Raw genomic sequence first — 20,225 nt, forward strand, 5'->3', positions numbered from 1 at the left:
TGAATATCAGCCTGACTCTGTGTCCCATGATGTAAGAAAAAGAAAAGGATTTATAAACACAGATTCTGTCATTAAAATGTATCTGTTTTCACTCATTAAATATGATTTCAGCAAAAGAAAGGCTGCAACAGCAACACATTTTCAAGAATAACAGTTCTTGACTACATGCATTCGTTTCCTGCTGTTTACAAGATAAATTGCCTGAGCTTCAACCTGTGTGGTTGTAAGTGTATGTAATCGTGATTTTAAAGCCTGCAATTACAACAGACTTTGTTTTCCTTAATGATTTGAAATAAGGCAAGTCTGTTCATTTCAACTTGCAAACGATGCCCTTTGCAGACTTGAGACATTTTTCAGCTGCACATTTTGCTATTTCAGCTTCTCCTTCTGGTTCTTACGTGGAAGTACCATGACCTTCGCTGCCAGGCAGAGGTCCTTAAACAAACTATTGTGCCTAATAAAGAAGATCCACATTTCCTTTTTGCTGATTTGGAAACTAGAAGTTATTCAATCAAAGCAACATCTAATAGCAGCCCTTACCACAGGCAAAGATACAACAATTATTCATGTGTATCCCCTAAGACAATGGCGCTGAATACTGGGATACAACATAATTAATTTAATAGCTTAGTGCAGAGTAAGTGACTTGATCCTGGTGTGGCGCTGTTTGAAGAGAATTTATTAAATGTGATACAGAAGTTTACGACACACGGCACTAACCAAGAACAGGATAGTCAGAGTTTGGCTTATATAATTTTGCTTTCCAGTAAAACCGCTTTACTGTAATGAAGTGGAAAAATCATTGCTCTGTGATGTACTGTATGTGCTGAAGAATCCCATAAAACAAAATATCAGATTTTCAGATTTCCAGGCACCGCATCAGGCGCCAGGTCGCCAATGGCGAAAGAACTTTCATCCTGGCGCCTAGGCAGCCGCCAAAATGCTACCCACACCTCCAACTATGTATATAGTGGGTGCTGCCTGATGGAGGGGGCAGGGGGAGGAGGGCGTGATGTCACTTCTGGGTCCCCGTTGACAGTTTCCCCAGCCATCATGGCCACGAAAGAATGTAATGCAGTGCACATCAGTGGAGCACAGGGGAGACATGTAGAGTCTTTTAGACCCTGGATTATCTCATTAAGTCTAGGTTCCCACTGATGCGGGTTTTAAATCTTGCAAGTTCAGCTGAATCAGTCGATCTCAAACCGGCAATGCAGGCAGACTTGGGGGGCGATTTGACCGACATCTGTGCGGGTTCATGCATAGATGTCTATTGAAATCATCCCCAAAGTTGCCAAAAGTAGTACTACTTTTGCCCAAAAAATAAAAACCATCACATAGAGTACTTTATGTAATGTCAAAAAAAGTTAAGTTAAAAAAAACTATATTTTTTTTTATTGTAAAAAAAATTACGTTATACTCAAGCACACAAAATAACCCCCTCAAATTTTTTTTTAGCCCCCCCCCCCCCACATATATGCACATGATAGGGAGCCTACGCCTGAAAATGTACATTGCGATACATTTTAATCATTGACGTGCATGCCTGAATGAGAACAATAGTTCTAGCACCAAACTTCCTTTGTAATGCTAAACTGATGACTCATAGGGGGTTTTTAATTCATTACCTATGGAAAATATAGGGTTGGGTATCTATTTACTTGGTGCAACGTTGGCTTTTATATTTTACCAAAAAATTGGGTAATTTATTGCGATATTGTGCCCCCTAAAAATTAACTTTAATTATTTTTTTTACTGAAATTTTGTGTTTCCTAGACCTTTGTGGTAATATTGTGTGAAATAAAAAATTGGAACTACCACTATTTTATTCTGTAGGGTGTCTGCTTTCAGAAAATATATAATGTTTGAGGGTTTTATGTAATCTTCAGGCCTAAAATGATTTTTTTAAACGTGTGCAAAAAATGCAAAAACAGCTCAGCTGTGTTAAGGTTAAATTGAAAAGATAAGTTTACCTTTGGGAACATGTTACATGTTCCACCCATAATATTTTTATTTTATTTTTTTAAACTGGCTCCTAACTTTTTTAGCTGGCTCCTAGATTCAAAGCAAAGTTGTCAAGCCCTGGTGCTTTCATTTCTAAAGATACAAATCTCCCTCACCCACCATACTGATTTATAGCTTTTGGCAACAGGTAACAGGGTGATTAGTAAGGGTATTCTCCAAATAACATCTTGGCTCAAAGGGTGCTTCATTTAATGCGTGAATATGGCATCTAGTGAAAGTCTACAATTAAAAAGGTCAAAAAGAGTCAGGAAGAAACTGGGCATATTTTGTACAGGCAATATGCAAAACCTCTTTTCAATTCAAGAAACTTAAAAATATAACATTTCTCTTCTGCTGTTAAAAAGAACACTATTATATGGTAACGATATTTTTCCATATATTTACATACCTTATATTGTTTTTGAGAACTTTTTGACAGCTGAAACATTTGAAAGTTGTGTTTGTCTTCTGGTCTTGTTGTACCAGCAGAGGGTCCCCAGCATGCTTTCCATAATAAAAGTCACTGACAAGCATTATTAGTTTTCCTTTGTCATTCTCCTCTGTTGTATTTTGTGGTCTTGAAAATTCTACATTTCCTATTCTGGGGAAAAAAAGTTGCATCCTTTCTGGACAACAATACTGTAATCAAGAAAGAAGAGAATTGTTGTCATATAAATTACATGAATAGGAATTAGACTTTCTGATTTTTTCTTTATGCTCTACTTTATATGCAAAGTACAGTCATTATCATCAGGTGAGATACCAAGCCTTAGTTACACACTATAAAATGTGGAAGGAGCTATAGAATTTCCCTAAACAATAGAGGTTATTGTATCACAAGCACGCCACAGGCTATTTATTTTTGTTTCCAACACACCCACACAATAACTGCCTATGCTTTCATCTGGATTTGGATTTGTACTGCTTTTTAACCACTTCAGCTCCAGAAGGTTATAACCCCTTCTTGACCAGCCCATTTTTTGCTATTCTGCACTGTGCCACTTTAACCACTTCCCGACCAGCGCACGACGATGTACGTCGACAGAATGGCACGGGCAGGCATATTGGCGTACAGGTACGTCCAATATTCGATGCCGCCCTGCCATCGGGAGCGCGCCGCCGGCGGCGTGCTCCCGCGCTGGTCGGGACCCCCGTGAGTCCGGTCGTGGGACCCGCGGACTCGATCGCCGCGGGCATCCCCGCGATCGTCTCACGGAGCGGCCGAATAGAGCAAATGCTGTGTAAACACCATTTGTCTATTCTGCCTAGCAACTAGTGACGCTGATCTCTGCTCCATGTGATTGGAGCAGAGATCAGTGTACACTAAATGAAAGCCCAACCCCCCCACAGTTAGTAACACTCCCCTAGGAACACTTAACCCTTACACTGCCACCCACTGGTTAACCCTTTCACTGCCAGTGTCATTTACACAGGAATCACTGCATTTATATAGCAGTGATTACTGTATAAATGACAATGGTCCCAAAAATGTGTCAAAAATGTCCGATGGGTCCCCCACAATGTCGCATTCACAATAAAATCGCAGATCGCCGCCATTACTAGTAAAAAAAAAAATAATAAAAAATTATTAATAAAAATGCTATAAAACTATCCCTATTTTGTAAACGCTATAACTTTTGCGCAAACCAATCAATAATCGCTTATTGCGATTTTTTTTACCAAAAATATGTAGAAGAATACGTATCGGCCTAAACTGAGGGAAAAAAATGTTTTTTTATATATTTTTGGGGGATATTTATTATAACAAAAAGTAAAAAATAATGCGTTTTTTTCAAAATTGTCGCTCTATTTTTGTTTATAGCGCAAAAAATAAAAACCGCAGGGGTGATCAAATACCACCAAAAGAAAGCTCTATTTGTGGGAAAAAAAGGACGTCAATTTTGTTTGGGAGCCACGTCGCACGACCGCGCAATTGTCAGTTAAAGCGACGCAGTGCCGAATCGCAAAAAGTGGTCTGGTCTTTGACCAGCAAATTGGTCCGGTCTGAAAGTGGTTAACTAACAATTGCGCGGTCATGCAATGCTGCACTCAAACAAAATTTATATCATTTTTTTCACACAAATAGAGCTTTCTTTTGGTGGTATTTTATTTTATTTTCTGCTATACAACATACCCCTTAAAAAACTAAAAACATCAAATCTTTTGGGCAAAATCTATTCTGCTACAAATTGTTAATAAAAATAATTACAATAACTGTATATTAACTGATTTGCGTACAAGTCATAACAACTACAAACTATGGGACATATAACGGAATTTTTATTTATTTATACTAGTAATGGTGGCGATCAGCGACTTATAATGAGACTGTGATAGTGCGGTGGGAAATCTGACACTAACTGGCACTGGGGAATCTAACCGTCACTGACATCACCAGTGCTATTATTACAGTGATCAATGCTAATAATATGCCCTGTCACTAATGACTCTGAGCAGGAAGGGGTTAACATCTAAGGCATTCAAGGGGATAAATATGTGCTTAACAAGTTTTTATGTGTACTATTTGCTGCTTTTACTGGGGATCTATTTGTTTTCATTCCCAGTGCTTAGGAAAAGAATAGTAAGGCCGCGTACACACGGGCGGATTGTCTGCCCAACTTAGTCCGCTGAACTGTGTTTCAGCGGACAATCCGCTCGTGTGTGGGCTTCAGCGGACAGTCTGACGGACTTTGTCTTTCGGAATTTCCGTAATTTTGTCCGTCCAAACTTGGTTTTGTCCGTCCAAACTTGGTTTCAGCGGACAGTCCGCCCGTGTGTACGCGGCCTAAGTGATTAAATCAGCTGCTGCATATGCTTAAAATACTGAGGGTTTAATATCACTTTAATACCAACTTCACTAATCTCAGAAAATTTTCTAACCTTCTCACTTCTGTTACGATATTTATGAGGAGCTACATTCTTGAAAACTGCACCTTTACAACAGTAAACAGACAAATGATTAGACTTCATTACCCTCATATGGTTCTTCATGGGTTCCAAAAGGTTGAAATGTATATTGCATTTCGGACAAGCTCGAGGAAAAGGCATTCCATTTTTTGTTGGAGTTGTTCCTGATCCGGGGCCTGCATTAGCTTTTTTTGGGAAATAAAAAAGTGACCCATTAATGAAGAGTTCTTAGTGGATGCTCTCATATTCATTATATACAGTGCCTTGAAAAAGTATTTAACCACTTCAGCCTTGGAAGGTTTTACCCCCTTAATGACCAGGCATTTGATCACCTCTGCAGTTTTCAGTTTTTGCGCTATAAACAAAAGAAGACCAACAATTTTGAAAAAAATAAAATATATATATATATATATATATATATATATATATATATATATATATATATATTTTACTTTCATAGTTTCATAGTTAGTAAGGTTGAATAAAGACACCAGTCCATCCAGTTCAACCCGAGTGTCTACAATTGTCCCCATCCCTGTACTTTACACACTCACATAGGTCCCTACCCTCAAGGAGCCCACAATCCAAGGTCCCCATTCATATACTAGGGCCAATTTTGGACAGAAACCAATTAACCTACCTGCATGTCTTTGGTTTGTGGGAGGAAACCGGAGTAACCGGAGGAAACCCACACAGGCACAGGGAGAACATGCAAACTCCAGGCAGGTAGTGTCGTGGTTGGGATTCGAACCAGCGACCCTTCTTACTGCTAGGTGAGAGTGCTAGCCTCTACATCACTGTGCCGCCCTGTTACTTTCTGCTATAATAAATATCCAAAAAAAATCAAAACAAATTTCTTCATCAATTTAGGCCAATATGTATTCTGTTACATATTTTTGGTAAAAAAAAATCCCAATAAGCGTATATTGATTGGTTTGCGCAAAAATTATAGCATCAAGATACTACGAGATAGATTCATGGACTTTATGTTTTTACAGGTAATGGCAGCAAAAGGCGATTTTTAGCAGGACTGTGACATTGTGACATTGCAGAGGACAAATCTGACCCCAAGTGACACTTTTTGGGGACCAGTGACACCAATACAGTGATCAGTTCTAAAAAAAAAATGCACTGATTACTGTATAAATGACACTGGCAGGGAAGGGGTTAACTACAGGAACGCTCAAAGGGTTAAATGTGTTCCCTCAGTGTGTTTCTAACTGTGTGGGGAAGTACTGACAGGAACACCACAGAGATCGCTGTTCCCGATTACTAGGAACAGGGATCTGCCTTGTTTACATAGGGAAATCCCTGCTCTGCCTCTCTGAGAAGCAATAGTGGATGGGTGGCGGACATCGGGTCTGCCTGACATGCGCATCGGCTTCTCCTCCGTGCAGCGGGTGGAGGCACGCGCCCACACTATCGATTGCATGAAACATACAGGTATGTTGTTTTGCGCAATAGAGCCGCCTTGCCGCAGTATATATATATGTGGTGGGCGGTCCTTAAGTGGTTAAAGAGGAAGTAAACCCTGATGAGTTTACTTCCTCTTTCATTCCCTGCAAAGGCAAAGCATAATGGACTACTATGCATCGCATAGTAGCCCATTATGTGTCACTTACCTGACACAGGAGCCAGCGAAGTCGCCGCTGTCCCCTGTAGTCCGCCGCATCCATCTTGTTGGTGGGGGTCTCGCAGCTCCGCCGCTGTCATTCGGCGAAGCCGCCACTCCCGCGCGTGCGCACGGGAGCCGACACGTACGGCAGCTCCGTCGCTGAGAATGCCGCGCTCAGTGCGCCTGCACGCCGCTGTCTACGGCGCATGCGCCGTAGACAGCGGTGCCCGTTTTTGGGCAAATATCTCCTAAACCATATAGGTTGCTTGGACCTACAGGTAAGCCTTAATCTAGGCTTACCTGTAGGTCAAAGTGGTTTGTAAGGGTTTACAACCACTTTAAGTATCAGTAATACACTTGTACAGACACCCTTGCATTTTTATATTGTCTTGAACATTGAACATGATGGATATCCTGTTTTTTAGCCTTGTGTATAAAAAAAATCATAATTTTTCTTCAAATATGTATTTTGTCCTACTGGTACCGAGATAGTCCATTCTCCTATCCTTGGAGACTAGTTTGAGGAATTGTCTCCTCCCCCAATTTTCAAATGAACTTGGATGATCGTACCTCCCCCTTTTTTATTGTGTACCCCTCTATTTAGCTTAGAGGCTTTTTTCTTTAATTACTTTCTGCTATAATACATATACAAAAAAAAAGTAATTTCTTCATAAATTTAGGCAAATATGTATTCTGCTACATATTTTTGGTAAAAATAAAATCCCAATAAGTGTATATTGATTGGTATGCGCAAAATTTATGGCATCTACAAACTTTGGGATATATTTATGGACTTTTAATTTTCTTTTATTGGTTTTACCAGTAATGGCGGCGATGAACAATTTTTAGCGGGACTGCAACATTGCGGTGGACAAATCTGACCCTAAGTGATACTTTTTGTGGACCAGTGACACCAATACAGTGATTAGTGCTAAGAAAATGCACTGAACACTATAAATGACACTGGCAGGGAAGGGCTTAACATCAGGGGCAATTAAAGGGTTAGGTGCATTCCCTGAAAGTGTTTTCTAACTGTGTGGGGGGTGGACTGACAGGAAGAACACAGATATCACTGTTCCTGATTACTAGGAACAGAAAATCTGTGTACTTCCCTGTCAGAAGGGGGATCTGCCTTGTTTACATGGGCAGATTCTCGTTCTGCCTCTCTGTGGAGCGATCGGATCCACCAGACCCGCAGATTGGATCCCCCTTAGTTCAGTGGGCGCCTGTCCACAGTGTCTATTGCACGAAACAACATACAGGCACGTTATTTTGAGAGATAGAGCTGCCCTGTATATATACTCTTGAAGTGGTTGAAATTGAAATTTTCCACATTTTGTCATGTTACAACCAAAAACGTAAAAAAAAAGTATTGGAATTTTATGTGATAGACCAACACACAGTGGCACATAATTGTGAAGTGGAAGGAAAATGCTAAATGGTTTTCAAAATGTTTTACAAATAAATATATGAAAAGTGTGGCGTGCATTGTATTCAGTCCCTCTAAGTCAATACTTTGTAGAACCACCTTTTGAGGCAATTGCAGCTGCAATTCTTTTTGGGGATGTCTCTATCAGCTTTTCACATCTAGAGAGTGACATTTTTGCCAATTCTTCTTTGCAAAATAGCTCAAAATCTGTCTGATCAGATGGAGAGCGTCTGTGAACAGCATTTTTCAAGTCTTGCCACAGATTCTCAATTGGATTTAGGTCTGGATTTGGACTGGGCCATTCTAACACATAAATATGCTTTGATCTAAATCATTATATTGTAGCTCTGGCGTATGTCCTTGTCCTGCCTTACCTCTAACAGGTTTTTCTTCTAGATTGCCCTGTATTTGGCCCCATCCATCCTCCCATCAACTCTGACCAGCTTCCTTGTCCCTGCTGAAGAAAAGCATCCCCACAACATGATGGTGCCACCACGTTTCACAGGAAGAATGGTGTGTTCAGTATAAAGTGCAGTGTTTTCCGCCACACAGAGTTTTTTTTTTTTTGTCTAAAAAAAAAAAATCAATCTTGGTCTCATCTGACCAGAGCACCTTCTTCCACATGTTTGCTGTGTCCCCCACGTGGCTTCTCAGAAACTGAAAAATGTACTTCCTATGGCGTTCTTTCAACAATGGCTTTCTTCTTGCCACTCTTCCATAAAGGCCAGATTTGTGGAGTGCACGACTAATAGTTGTCCTGCGGACAGATTCTCCCTCCTGATCTCTGCAGCTCCTATAAAATTAGCCTGGGCTTCTTGGTTACTTCTCTGCTTAATGCTCTCCTTGCCCAGCCTGTCAGTTTAGGTGGACAGCCATGTCTTGGTAGGTTTGTAGTTGTGCCATACTCTTTCCATTTTTGGATTATGGATTGAACAGTGCTACGTGAGATGTCCAAAGCTTGGCATATTTTTTTTTATAACCAAACCCTGCTTTAAGCTTCTCCACAACTTTATCCCTGAATTGTCTAGTGTGTTCCTTGGCCTTCATGATGCTGTTTGTTCACTAAGGTTCTCTAACAAACCTCTGAGGGCTTCACAGAACAGCTGTATTTATACCAAGATTACATTACACATAGGTGGACTCTATTTACTATTTAGGTGACTTCTGAAGGCAAATGGTTCCACTAGATTTTAGTTAGGGGTATTAAGGTAAAGGGGGATGAACACGAATGCATGCCACACTTTTAATTTCATTGTAACATGACAAAATGTGGAAAATGTCAAGGGATATGAATACTTTTTCAAGGCACTATTATAATATATATATATATATATATACATACATACATACAGTACAGACCATAAGTTTGGACACACCTTCTCATTCAAAGAGTTTTCTTTATTTTCATGACTATGAAAATTGTAGATTCACACTGAAGGCATCAAAACTATGAATTAACACATGTCCAATTATATACTGAACAAAAAAGTGTGAAACAACTGAAAATTTGTCTTATATTCTAAGTTCTTCAAAGTAGCCACCTTTTGCTTTGATTACTGCTCCGCACACTCTTGGCATTCTGTTGATGAGCTTCAAGAGGTAGTCACCCGAAATGGTTTTCACTTCACAGGTATGCCCTGTCAGGTTTAATAAGTGGGATTTCAAGCCTTATAAATGGGGTTGGGACCATCAGTTGTGTTGTGCAGGAGGTTGATACAGTACACAGCTGATGAATAGACTGTTAGAATTTGTATTATGGCAAGAAAAAAGCAGCTAAGTAAAGAAAAACGAGTGGCCATCATTACTTTAAGAAATGAAGGTCAGTCAGTCCGAACAATTGGGAAAACTTTGAAAGTGTCCCCAAGTGCAGTGGCAAAAACCATCAAGCACTACAAAGAAACTGGCTCACATGACGACCGCCCCAGGAAAGGAAGACCAAGAGTCACCTCTGCTGCGGACGATAAGTTCATCCGAGTCACCAGCCTCAGAAATCGCAGGTTAACAGCAGCTCAGATTAGAGAACAGGTCAATGCCACACAGAGTTCTAGCAGCAGACACATCTCTAGAACAACTGTTAAGAGGAGACTGTGTGAATCAGGCCTTCATAGTAAAATAGCTGCTAGGAAACTACTGCTGAGGACAGGCAACAAGCAGAAGAGACTTGTTTGGGCTAAAGAACACAAGGAATGGACATTAGACCAGTGGAAATCTGTGCTTTGGTCTGATGAGTACAAGTTTGAGATCTTTGGTTCCAACCAACGTGTCTTTGTGCGATGCAGAAGAGGTGAACGGATGGACTCTACATGCCTGGTTCCCACCGTGAAGCATGGAGGAGGTGTGATGGTGTTGGGGTGCTTTGCTGGTGACACTGTTGGGGATTTATTCAAAATTGAAGGCATACTGAACCAGCATGGCTACCACAGCATCTTGCAGCGGCACGCTATTCCATCCGGTTTGCGTTTAGTTGGACCATCATTTATTTTTCAAATAGGACAATGAGCCCAAACACACCTCCAGGCTGTGTAAGGGCTATTTGACCAAGAAGGAGAGTGATGGGGTGCTGCGCCAGAGGACCTGGCCTCCACAGTCACCGGACCTGAACCCAATCGAGATGGTTTGGGGTGTGCTGGACAGCAGAGTGAAGGCAAAAGGGCCAACGAGTGCTAAGCATCTCTGGGAACTCCTTCAAGACTGTTGGAAAGCCATTTCAGGTGACTACCTCTTGAAGCTCATCAACAGAATGCCAAGAGTGTGCGGAGCAGTAATCAAAGCAAAAGGTGGCTACTTTGAAGAACCTAGAATATAAGACATATTTTCAGTTGTTTCACACTTTTTTGTTCAGTATATAATTGGACGTGTGTTAATTCATAGTTTTGATGCCTTCAGTGTGAATCTACAATTTTCATAGTCATGAAAATAAAGAAAACTCTTTGAATGAGAAGGTGTGTCCAAACTTTTGGTCTGTACTGTACACACACACACACACACACACACACACACACACATATATGACATAAATAATTAGACAGGTATTTACCTTTTGTGGGTGTATCCTGCAATGGAGTGGTTTGCTGTTGTCTCCCAGGCATAGATACTGTGGGAGAAGCTCCAACGGGCCTATTATCTGATATATTTTCGTTGGTTTTTTGCTTTTTCGGTGGATCATCTGTGAGATCAATAGTATCTGATGGTCGTTTCCCAACTGGTGTATTTTCATTTCGACCTATGTTTGCTTTAAATAAAAAAGAAAAAGAAAAAAAGATGTTTGTTTTGTGCTCAGTACTTTCAGGAAGGACCACCTTGCCACATGCATGACACTATCCCATATTTACAGCCAATTGTCCCACATTTTTATTTTCCTGTGTCATATATTGTGTGTCACCACTGCTAATGCCAATTCCTCCAGTAGTTATGGGGAAGTGTTAAAATTCTTCAATTTACTGTACATCCTTTTCGAGATGTGGAAGGCATTCTTATACCTGAGGAGCTTTGTGTAAGGATAGTTTGTTGGGTTTTCTGGGAGTTCTGCAGTAAAGGCTGTTGAAGTACTGGTATTAGGTTGTTTTGCGGCATCGATGGGGTAGGAGGAGGAGACCTATAAATGAAAGTGGGTGCTGTTCTTGCTGGTGTAGAAACTGGGCGGATTTGGTGTAAGGGTTGTAGTGGTCGAATTAACGGAGTAGAATTTCCTGTAACAAACACAACACACTAGTTTTTACCATCAACAAAAAGGGAAATACATATATCAATATGGTAAGTTTGGAAAGCTCTGTGTATATATTATTCTTGAGCCACAGATATCCAACTGGATCTATTTAGTCAAGATATTCTTTTAGCTAAGCTTAAAAGAAAAAAGGAAGAACTGCAGTCAATAACTTTAGTGTCCAACAATAGGAGGCATTTTATTTTACCAATTGTTAACTGTTCCTGTTTTTCATCAACTGACACTGTTCAATAAATAAAGTTCAAAATCCAAGTTTAAAAAAATATTCTGTCAAAGCTGAAAAAAAAAAACGATTAATTTGCTGGTTTCATTTAAGGCATGCCGTGAATGAGAACTGTCACTGTCGCTTGTGCGCTGAATTGTCAGCAGGCTAAGATGACCGCTTCCTTTGCTGAAAATAGGAAGGTTTAGTTCTAAGACATAGGAAGTAAAAATTCTAGTAGGCATTTTAATCATTGACTACTCTACCCAAAGATTTAAAAAAAAAAAAAAAAAAAGTTTGGCTACACTTTTATTACACACAGACGTAAATATTATTTATATTTAAAGTGGTTGTAAAATCACATTATGAACTTGTTATAATGAATTATAAAGCTTAATACCTTTTCTCACACCACGCTGTGTGTTCCCCCTCTAAGGAGAGCAGTGCGAGGGCTGAGATTCCCCTCTGATGTCAGCCAGCCAACAGAGGGAGAACACATGACCGCACAGTGGTGGTGTGAGAAAATGTATTTAGCATTATCATTTTAAAAAAATGCACATATAGTTGTCTATCTCTTTATAAACTAGATGAGATACAAGTCATTCTGTCACATAATGCAGCGGAAAAGCGGCAGGAATGCCAGGCAGGAGATCGGCTCTCACACAGAGAGGCATGGAGGAAGGGGGAGAGGGGAGAGACTCAGAACACAGCCATGATTACTGTGGTCAGCACACACAGGGGGACATAGGAATGGGCATGATCAAGCAGGTATTTTACAGCATAGAATGGGACAAATTACACTGCAGAAGCATTATGCTATTTATCAAGCTTTAAAGCAGTGGTCTCCACACTGCAGCCCGGGGGGGCAGATATGGCCCTTTGCATGCCTTTATCCGGCCCTTGGGACACTATTCTTTTCGCTGATACAAGGCACTATTCCTTCTACATCAACAATGCGGCACAATTCCGGTCACTTATACCAACACATGTGGCACTATTCTTCCCACTGAAACCAATGATGGGACATCATTCCTTCTATGGGCACCAACCACAGGGTCCTATTCTTCCCACTGACACCAATGAGGGGGAACGATTCCTCCCACTGACACCAACAATGGGGCTTTATTTCCTCCAATGATGGGGCACTATTCGGATATCAACAATGGGGCAATATTACTCCAACTAATACCACTGATGGGGAATTCTTTCATTCCATTGACACCAAGGCATTTTCTACTCCCATTGGCCACAGTCCGGCCCCTTACAGTCTGAAGGACAGCAAACTTGCCTTTTGTTCAGAAAGTTTGGAGACTCCTGCTTTAAAGGAATAGTTTTTTGTTCTTTTTAGGGTTGCAACCACTTTAGCCAATGCAAACATTACATACCGGTATTTTTTTAAAGCAGGGGCCCTAGAGAATAATTTGGTGGGCATTGCAATTTATGTCACACTGTATTTGCACAGAAGTTTTTTTAAATGCACTTTTTTTATTTTAATGTACAAAAACAATATATAACCCATTTGTCTGGTAAAATTTAATAGACAATGTTCTGTTGAGTATATAGATACTGAACATGTCACACTTAAATTACGTAAACTTTGCTATCCATAGGTGGCGCTTTAAAAGCCTTTACAGGTTACCACTTTAGGTTTACAGAGGAAGTCTGCTGCTAGAATTACTGCCTTTGATTTGATGTTCTCAGTGATACCTTAATGTGGGGGACAATGGCTCACTGCACGCATGCGGGATCTTTGTGAGCGAGTACGGGAAGGGGGGGGGGGGGGTCACTTTTGCTGGCTGGTCGATTGGGTTAACAAAGCGGAAGGCAGCTGGGGGGGGTTATTTGGCTTGTGGCCTGGGGGGGATGAGGCCGCTTGTAAAAGTAATACAGCTAGTTAGCCGCTAGGATTGTTTTTACAGGAGAGCTGACTGTTGGCCCTAACACACAATACCTAGATTGTGGCCTTGGGGAAATGAGGCCACCTGTAAAAGTAATCCAGCTAGTCAGCTGCTAGTATTGCTTTTACAAAAGAGCTGACTGTTGGTTCTAAAAATACAATGCCTGGATTGTGGCCTGGGGGGGAATGAGGCCAGTTGTGAAAGTAATCCAGCTAGTTAGTTGCTAGTTATGCTTTTACAAGAGAGCTGACTGTTCGTCCTAAAAAACAATACCTGGATAATGCCTGAATCCGCTTTACAGCTGGTGTAACCACTTGAAGTCCAGCGATGCACTGGTACATCACTGGTTGTCAAGTGGTTAATGCCCATTTTCCAAACAATCCCCCATGTATTTCAGCATCTTCAGTTATTCAAACGGTCACGCCTGTCCACTTCTATTCAGGTAGGCCATGCGTAGCCTGTAGGAAAAAAATCCTGACCCTCTTTCCTTGAAGGACAAGCCAGACCTTGAAAGTGCATCCTCGTGGCTGCTCTGGCTTGTTCAAACAGTGCACTCCCTCTGTAATGGCAGCAGCTGAGAGAATGCACTGTGCATGTGAAGGGTTCGAACGACCAAGGGGAGACGCTGGACAAGCAATTCTAATGTCTGGCCTGTCCTGCTGCAGAGAAGGGTCATCTACAAAAGGAGTTTTTTCAGACAGGCTGCACGTGGTCTAAATGTACGACGGAGGGGACAGCAGCAACTATTTGAACAGTGGAGGAGTGGAATGTAATGTGCTGGGGATGCTGGAATGAATGGGGAATTTTCTGGAAAATGCCAATTAAGGCGAACCAATTCTTTAAAGCATTGAAAACATGTCAGGAAAGAAATATGTTGACTCCTGAAAATGGTCGTTGTCTGGCTTTAATACCTCCAATTTACAGGCCCAGAATGAGCAAGCAGCAAATGAAAGTCAAAAAGGCAAATTATTCTGTTATTTACTAAAGTCAATGCATTATCATGACAACCAGGAAAAGCACAATAGGAAAGGTCAGCAGCAATAACCTCAATATTTCTTGACATGGGTTTACTTTGACAAACAAACCAAATGCTAAAAGATTACACCTAAAAAAGGAAGGTAAAAAACTATCACAGCCTTTTCCCTCTGAGCCTGCAGAGGCAGATCACTAGTGTATGTGAAGGAGATATCGGTCACTTTCCCTTGATGAAAACAGAACAATTGCTCATTGGTCACAAAGACTCTTAATTGTCTTTCCAAGCAGTACAAGGCACAATTTAAACCTATACAAAACAGCGGGGGAGACCGTAGTTCTCAGGTTGTGCATCGCTGCTGCTGAAAGGGCGGCTAGTGGCTGTGTTGAAGTGCTGGTGTTGCAACCCGCCCTTTCACAGAGGCAAAACCGGTCATTCAACACAGCAAACCTGCCCTGCAACACAGACAAAACCAGACCATCAGCACACTGTATAGCTTCACCGCAACAGCGAGGCACAATGTGAGAACTACGGTAAACCCACTCCCCCGATGTTTGTATAGGTTTGAATTGTGGCCATGAAATGGTATCTCCTATCGAGGCATGCCTCCTACGATGTGCGGTTGTGCCCTGGTCGCGTCACTCCAGCTGATCGGCAAATCAGCTGAAGTGTGGCTCCGTCCTGTGCATGCAAGGGCACTATTCGATGGGGGGCACTTCGACAGAACACCGGCAGTTTGCAGATCTCTGTTCATTTTGGTTAATCTCCCCACTGTAGAGAGAGACAGGGCTAAGACCACATTCAGAGCCTGTATGTAGAAGATCTTACTGCTACCATAGGTGACCAGACCTTAAAAGAACTGATCCTCAACTATAATAACCAATGAAAACTCCCTGTAAACCACAGAGAGGACTATCATACTTTTTAACTATCAATTTGCCAAAGCAAAGCAGCACAGGAACTGAATGCAACAGAGAGTTTTCACATCTTTCCCCATATATCATTCATCTCCTTGAACAAGCAAATACCTAAAAACTGAACACACACATATACAGATGTAGTCTACACATACCTGTTGCAGTAAGTGTCTGCACACCTTGATATTGCGTTAATGTTGTACTCGGCCGCAAAGCATATAATACATTATGAGAGTTATTAGCAGAAACCTGGGGAGAGGTCATAATATAACCCTAAAATACAAAAGATATGATCAATAAGCTTTCAAAATAATTTAACTGCATATATATCTTATTAATCGATCATTGGATAATACAGCTTGAAGGCATGAGACATATACCTGGTTTAACATTACAGGCTGTGCAGGGATGGTGGCAACGGGTCGAAGTGGCTGTTGTGACACAGTAGGAAATGTGATGTTTCGACATACTGGTGGACTGTTTGGTGTGAATGCCACAGGCCTGCAAATAGGCTGCATAACCGGACTTGGTCTTGGTGGCTGCTGAAATGGAAGTCCTCCGCCAATAGGTCTCCTTACTGGCTCTTGCATGCCAACAGGTCTTGGTAGTGGTTGAACAATAGCAGAACTAACTGCTTGTCTAGTAACAGGCTGATACATAGATGCAACCGGTTGATTGACATTAGCAACACTGTGTGCTGCAGTAGTGGGTTTGTAGTTTTTATTTGGCGATTGAAATGTAGTGTTGGTGCCTTCAAAATAAATAAATAAATAAATAAATAATGTTAAATCCATAATAAAGTCTACAAATTAGAACATAAACCTAAATTTATATTAAAAGACAATTACCTCTCGCAGGTGTTCCATTCTCAGCCCTTCCAACTGAAGTAGGCTGGGCCCCTGAAGAATTGCCTGTTTGATTGATTACAAACACAGTAAATTAACGTGTTGAAGGGAACATTGCTAGTGCACATAAAATGAACATCGGTTCCTGCAGTAATTTAACTAGCAATTTACTAAAACGAACAAAAAAAAAAAAAAACGGTAGAAACCCTGACATTCAACACAACCCTTGAATGTAACTTCTAATGATTTTGCAGCAGTCTTTGTAGATGTAATTGCTACCAGAAAAAAATTACTTTACTAAAGTAAGATGGACTTTACAATACTACAAAAACTGCCTTACTCCAAGTTCTAGAGTAAATTTGTAAACTACACAGCTATCAAATAATTTATGTAATATATTTAGTAGTGATAAAAACCCCACTTTCATTTATATTTGAGAACGTCTGCCTTATCCAAAAATACAAATAGTAAATGATACAACACAGAGAAGAACTAGAGGTTCTAGCATTTCCAATTTTTCATAATCCGGTTTTATATATTATAATATGTTACTTGGGAAAGACAGCTATTATAAACGGAGCATTACATGTAATTCAGTTTGGGGGTTACACATGCTCTAAAATTACAGGAGGGAATTTAGCAAAACTGGAGTAGCTAGAATCTGGAGCAGCTATGCATGGCACCCAATCAGCATTTATCTTCAGTTTGTTCAGTAAAGCTTTGAAAATGAAAGAGAGAAGCTGACTGGTTGCTACACACAATTGCACAACCTCTTTTCAGGGGTTTTATTGTAGCGGAATTGCAAATTTTTGCAGCTTTTGGCAGGCGTTTTTCTAACTATAAAGGAGGGGAGTACTGCTGAAAAAGGGGCAGAAAGATGCTCTTTAAGCAGAAACATGCAACAAAATGCTACAAAAAAGCGAATGTCATGCTTTTCGCGTTCCGCTGAAGCCTATGGGGAAAAAATGCACAATTCTGCCTGAAAAGTAGCTTGTTTACTTTTTTGTAGGGTGGATAAAAATCGATGATTTAAAAAAAACAAAAATTAGAAATGAGATTTTTTTTTATTTAAGTCAGATTTGTTTTTTTATTTTTCAAATAAATTTTAATAAAATGTATTTGGAGTAAAGATAGTTTTCTATTTAAGATACATTAATAATGTAATTTATTCAGCACGCAATGGAGCTTAGTCATGTAGCATGAGGCTGTATATCCTGCAAAATTAAAATTTTTGGTAAACTCATTCAATGAATCCAAGCTCTGCAAGCTGAGATAACATGCACTGCATTGATGCATTCACACAATTTCACAGTACCCATGAGATAAAACAAAGATCAGGAATATCCCTTTATCCCATAGTTTTGCAAATCTATGCACACTACATTGGTATACCCAATACAGGAAATTCACGTTCATATAACCCCTCCTCCTACCAGGAATACCTCAGTTTTTGTAGCAAAGCATTATACCTAAACCCCAGAAAGAGGGGAGTGACCTCTGTGTCCGGTGATTTACACCAAGAAAAGGATTTTACAGGTAAGCTGTTTTTAAAAAATCCTATTTTCTTGTTCATACATCACAGGACACAGAGCCTTTGATAACTACTTAGTGGGATGTCCCAGAGCAATGCCCAAATTTGAGGGGAGGGAGACACAGATCAGAAAACAGACTGCCAACGGACAAGAGGACCTATAATGCTGCCTGCAGCACACTGCGCCCAAAAGCAGCATCCTCATGTCCCCTTACATCCACTTGATAAAATCTAGTGAATGTATGGACTGAAGACCAAGTTGCAGCCTTGCAGATCTGAGCCATGGAGGCCCGGGGATGCACTGCCCATGAAGAACTAACTGCTCTAATTGAGTGCTCTTTAACCTGAAAAAGAGGAATCTTCTTCTTTACACCACAAGCCTGAACAATAACCTGTCGAATCCATGTAGAGACCCTTACTAGGACATTCCGGCAGCACAAACAAAGCATCAGCTTTTCGTATCTGAGCAATCGCTTTCAGATAGACCTTGACTGCTCTTACTGCATCAAGAGAGTGTAACAACCTTTCTTCCACAGAATGCAGACCCGTTCAAGGACGGTAGGACAACATCTTGGTTCAGATGAAATCCTGATACCATTTTAGGCAGCAAAAAGCTGTTAATTCTGATACCCCTCTAGCAGAGGATGTGACAACCAGAAACTCAATCTTCTGGTCAAAAGAACCAAAGGAATATGACATATTGGTTCAGAAGGCTGTGTTTGTTAAAACAGACCATTCAAATCCCACAGGCACAAGGGAGACTCAGCTGGCGGAATTATATCCGACACCCCTTGGATAAAAAGCCCGGACTAAGGAACGAGAGGCGAGTGGCCTCTGAAAAAATTGATAAGGCCGAGAACCGACCCTTGATGTGCTCAAGGCCAGTTTAATTTCTACCCCTAACTGTAGAAAGGAGAGACTTCTGCCACTGGTATACCTTTGAGGATGCCAACCCCTTGATTAGCGCCAGGAAACATACGCCTTCCAGGCTCTGTGATAGACGAGCTTGGAAGCAGGCCCCCTAGCATTAACCAGAGTAGAGAGAACTGGCCCCCGAAAGCCCACGACTTTTAAGGATGTAGGTATCGACAGTCAAACCATCCAATTTAGACTCCGTAAGGAAGATACTAGTCCCTACAAGAGCAGGTCTAGGCATAGTGGAAGAATCCACAGTCTTCAAACCGCCATCTTTACAATTCCTGTATACCAAGGCCCTTCTGGGCCAGGCGGGAGCCACCAGAATAACCAGTTACTTCCCTTCCCTGATCCTGTGAAGAAGACATGGAAGGAGTGGAACTGGAGAAAACACCTAGGTCAGAGAGAACTGATCCCAAGGAATTATCAATACGTCTGTTCCGCATGCTAGTTGACCCTTTGTTCTTGACAAAAGAATCGTCCGGCTTCATGTTGAACCTGGAGGCTAGAAGATCTACATCCAGGGTACCCCATTTCTGGCATATAGCCTGAAATATGGAGGGGAGTAGAGACCATTCTCCTGGCCACAGCTGCTGGCAGCTTAGATAATCCGTCTGCCAAATTTCCATCTTTGGAATGAAGGCTGCAGATAGGCAAGGAACATGCCTCTCTGTCCAAAAATGGTTCACCTCCCTCTGGGCATTCGGACTCCTGGTGCCTTGCTTAATTGATATAGGTCACTGCTGTAGCATTGTATCTGGACAGGACAGCCTTCTGACCTGTAAGTCCAGGCCCTGAGGGCCAAATGTACTGAATCTCCAGAGTATTGACGGGCAGGAAACTTTCTGTTTGGACCACTTTCCTTGGAGCAAAAGCTCTTCTAGGACTGCACCCCAGCCTATAAGGCTGGTATCCGTTGTTATCACTTTCCTGGTGACTGGAATAATAGGATTTTTTGTACTCACCGTAAAATCCTTTTTTCTGTAATTCACCGACCAACACAGCTCCTCTCTGTAACAAAATAGGTTGTTAGCCCTATCACTGGAGATTACTAGGCAAAGTTGTAATACAACACTTTGGCTACATTCCCCACAGTCTGCCCTAGCAGCCTCAGTACATCAACAAGCAGTATAGCGTAAAGAGAGAGGGAAAAAAAGAAAAAAGGAGGGGCGGGTGCTGTGTCGGGCGGTGAATTACAGAGAAAAGGATTTTACGGTGAGTACAAAAAATCCTATTTTCTCTTATATTCACTGACCGACACAGCT

General features: G+C 41.1%; 1 protein-coding gene across 2 annotated transcripts in view; it reads right to left on the reverse strand.

Annotated features, from left to right (window-relative positions):
* Positions 1-20,225, reverse strand: part of ZNF280D (zinc finger protein 280D) — a 156,245-nt gene that overhangs the window by 87,600 nt on the left and 48,420 nt on the right. The window contains exons 3-9 of one of the 2 annotated variants that reach the window (XM_077472066.1): positions 16,518-16,580; positions 16,050-16,420; positions 15,825-15,942; positions 11,435-11,644; positions 10,993-11,187; positions 4,978-5,096; positions 2,414-2,643 (exon numbers count right to left, since the gene is read on the reverse strand). In XM_077472066.1, coding sequence (XP_077328192.1) covers positions 2,414-2,643; positions 4,978-5,096; positions 10,993-11,187; positions 11,435-11,644; positions 15,825-15,942; positions 16,050-16,420; positions 16,518-16,580 — 1,306 coding nt within the window. The remainder of the gene's footprint in view (positions 1-2,413; positions 2,644-4,977; positions 5,097-10,992; positions 11,188-11,434; positions 11,645-15,824; positions 15,943-16,049; positions 16,421-16,517; positions 16,581-20,225) is intronic. The other variant, XM_077472067.1, reaches the window with a different exon arrangement.

This window comes from Lithobates pipiens, unplaced genomic scaffold, assembly GCF_037356315.1.
Source record: "Lithobates pipiens isolate NorthernLeopardFrog02 unplaced genomic scaffold, aLitPip1_a1.2 Scaffold_8, whole genome shotgun sequence".
Taxonomy (NCBI): Eukaryota; Metazoa; Chordata; class Amphibia; order Anura; family Ranidae; genus Lithobates; species Lithobates pipiens.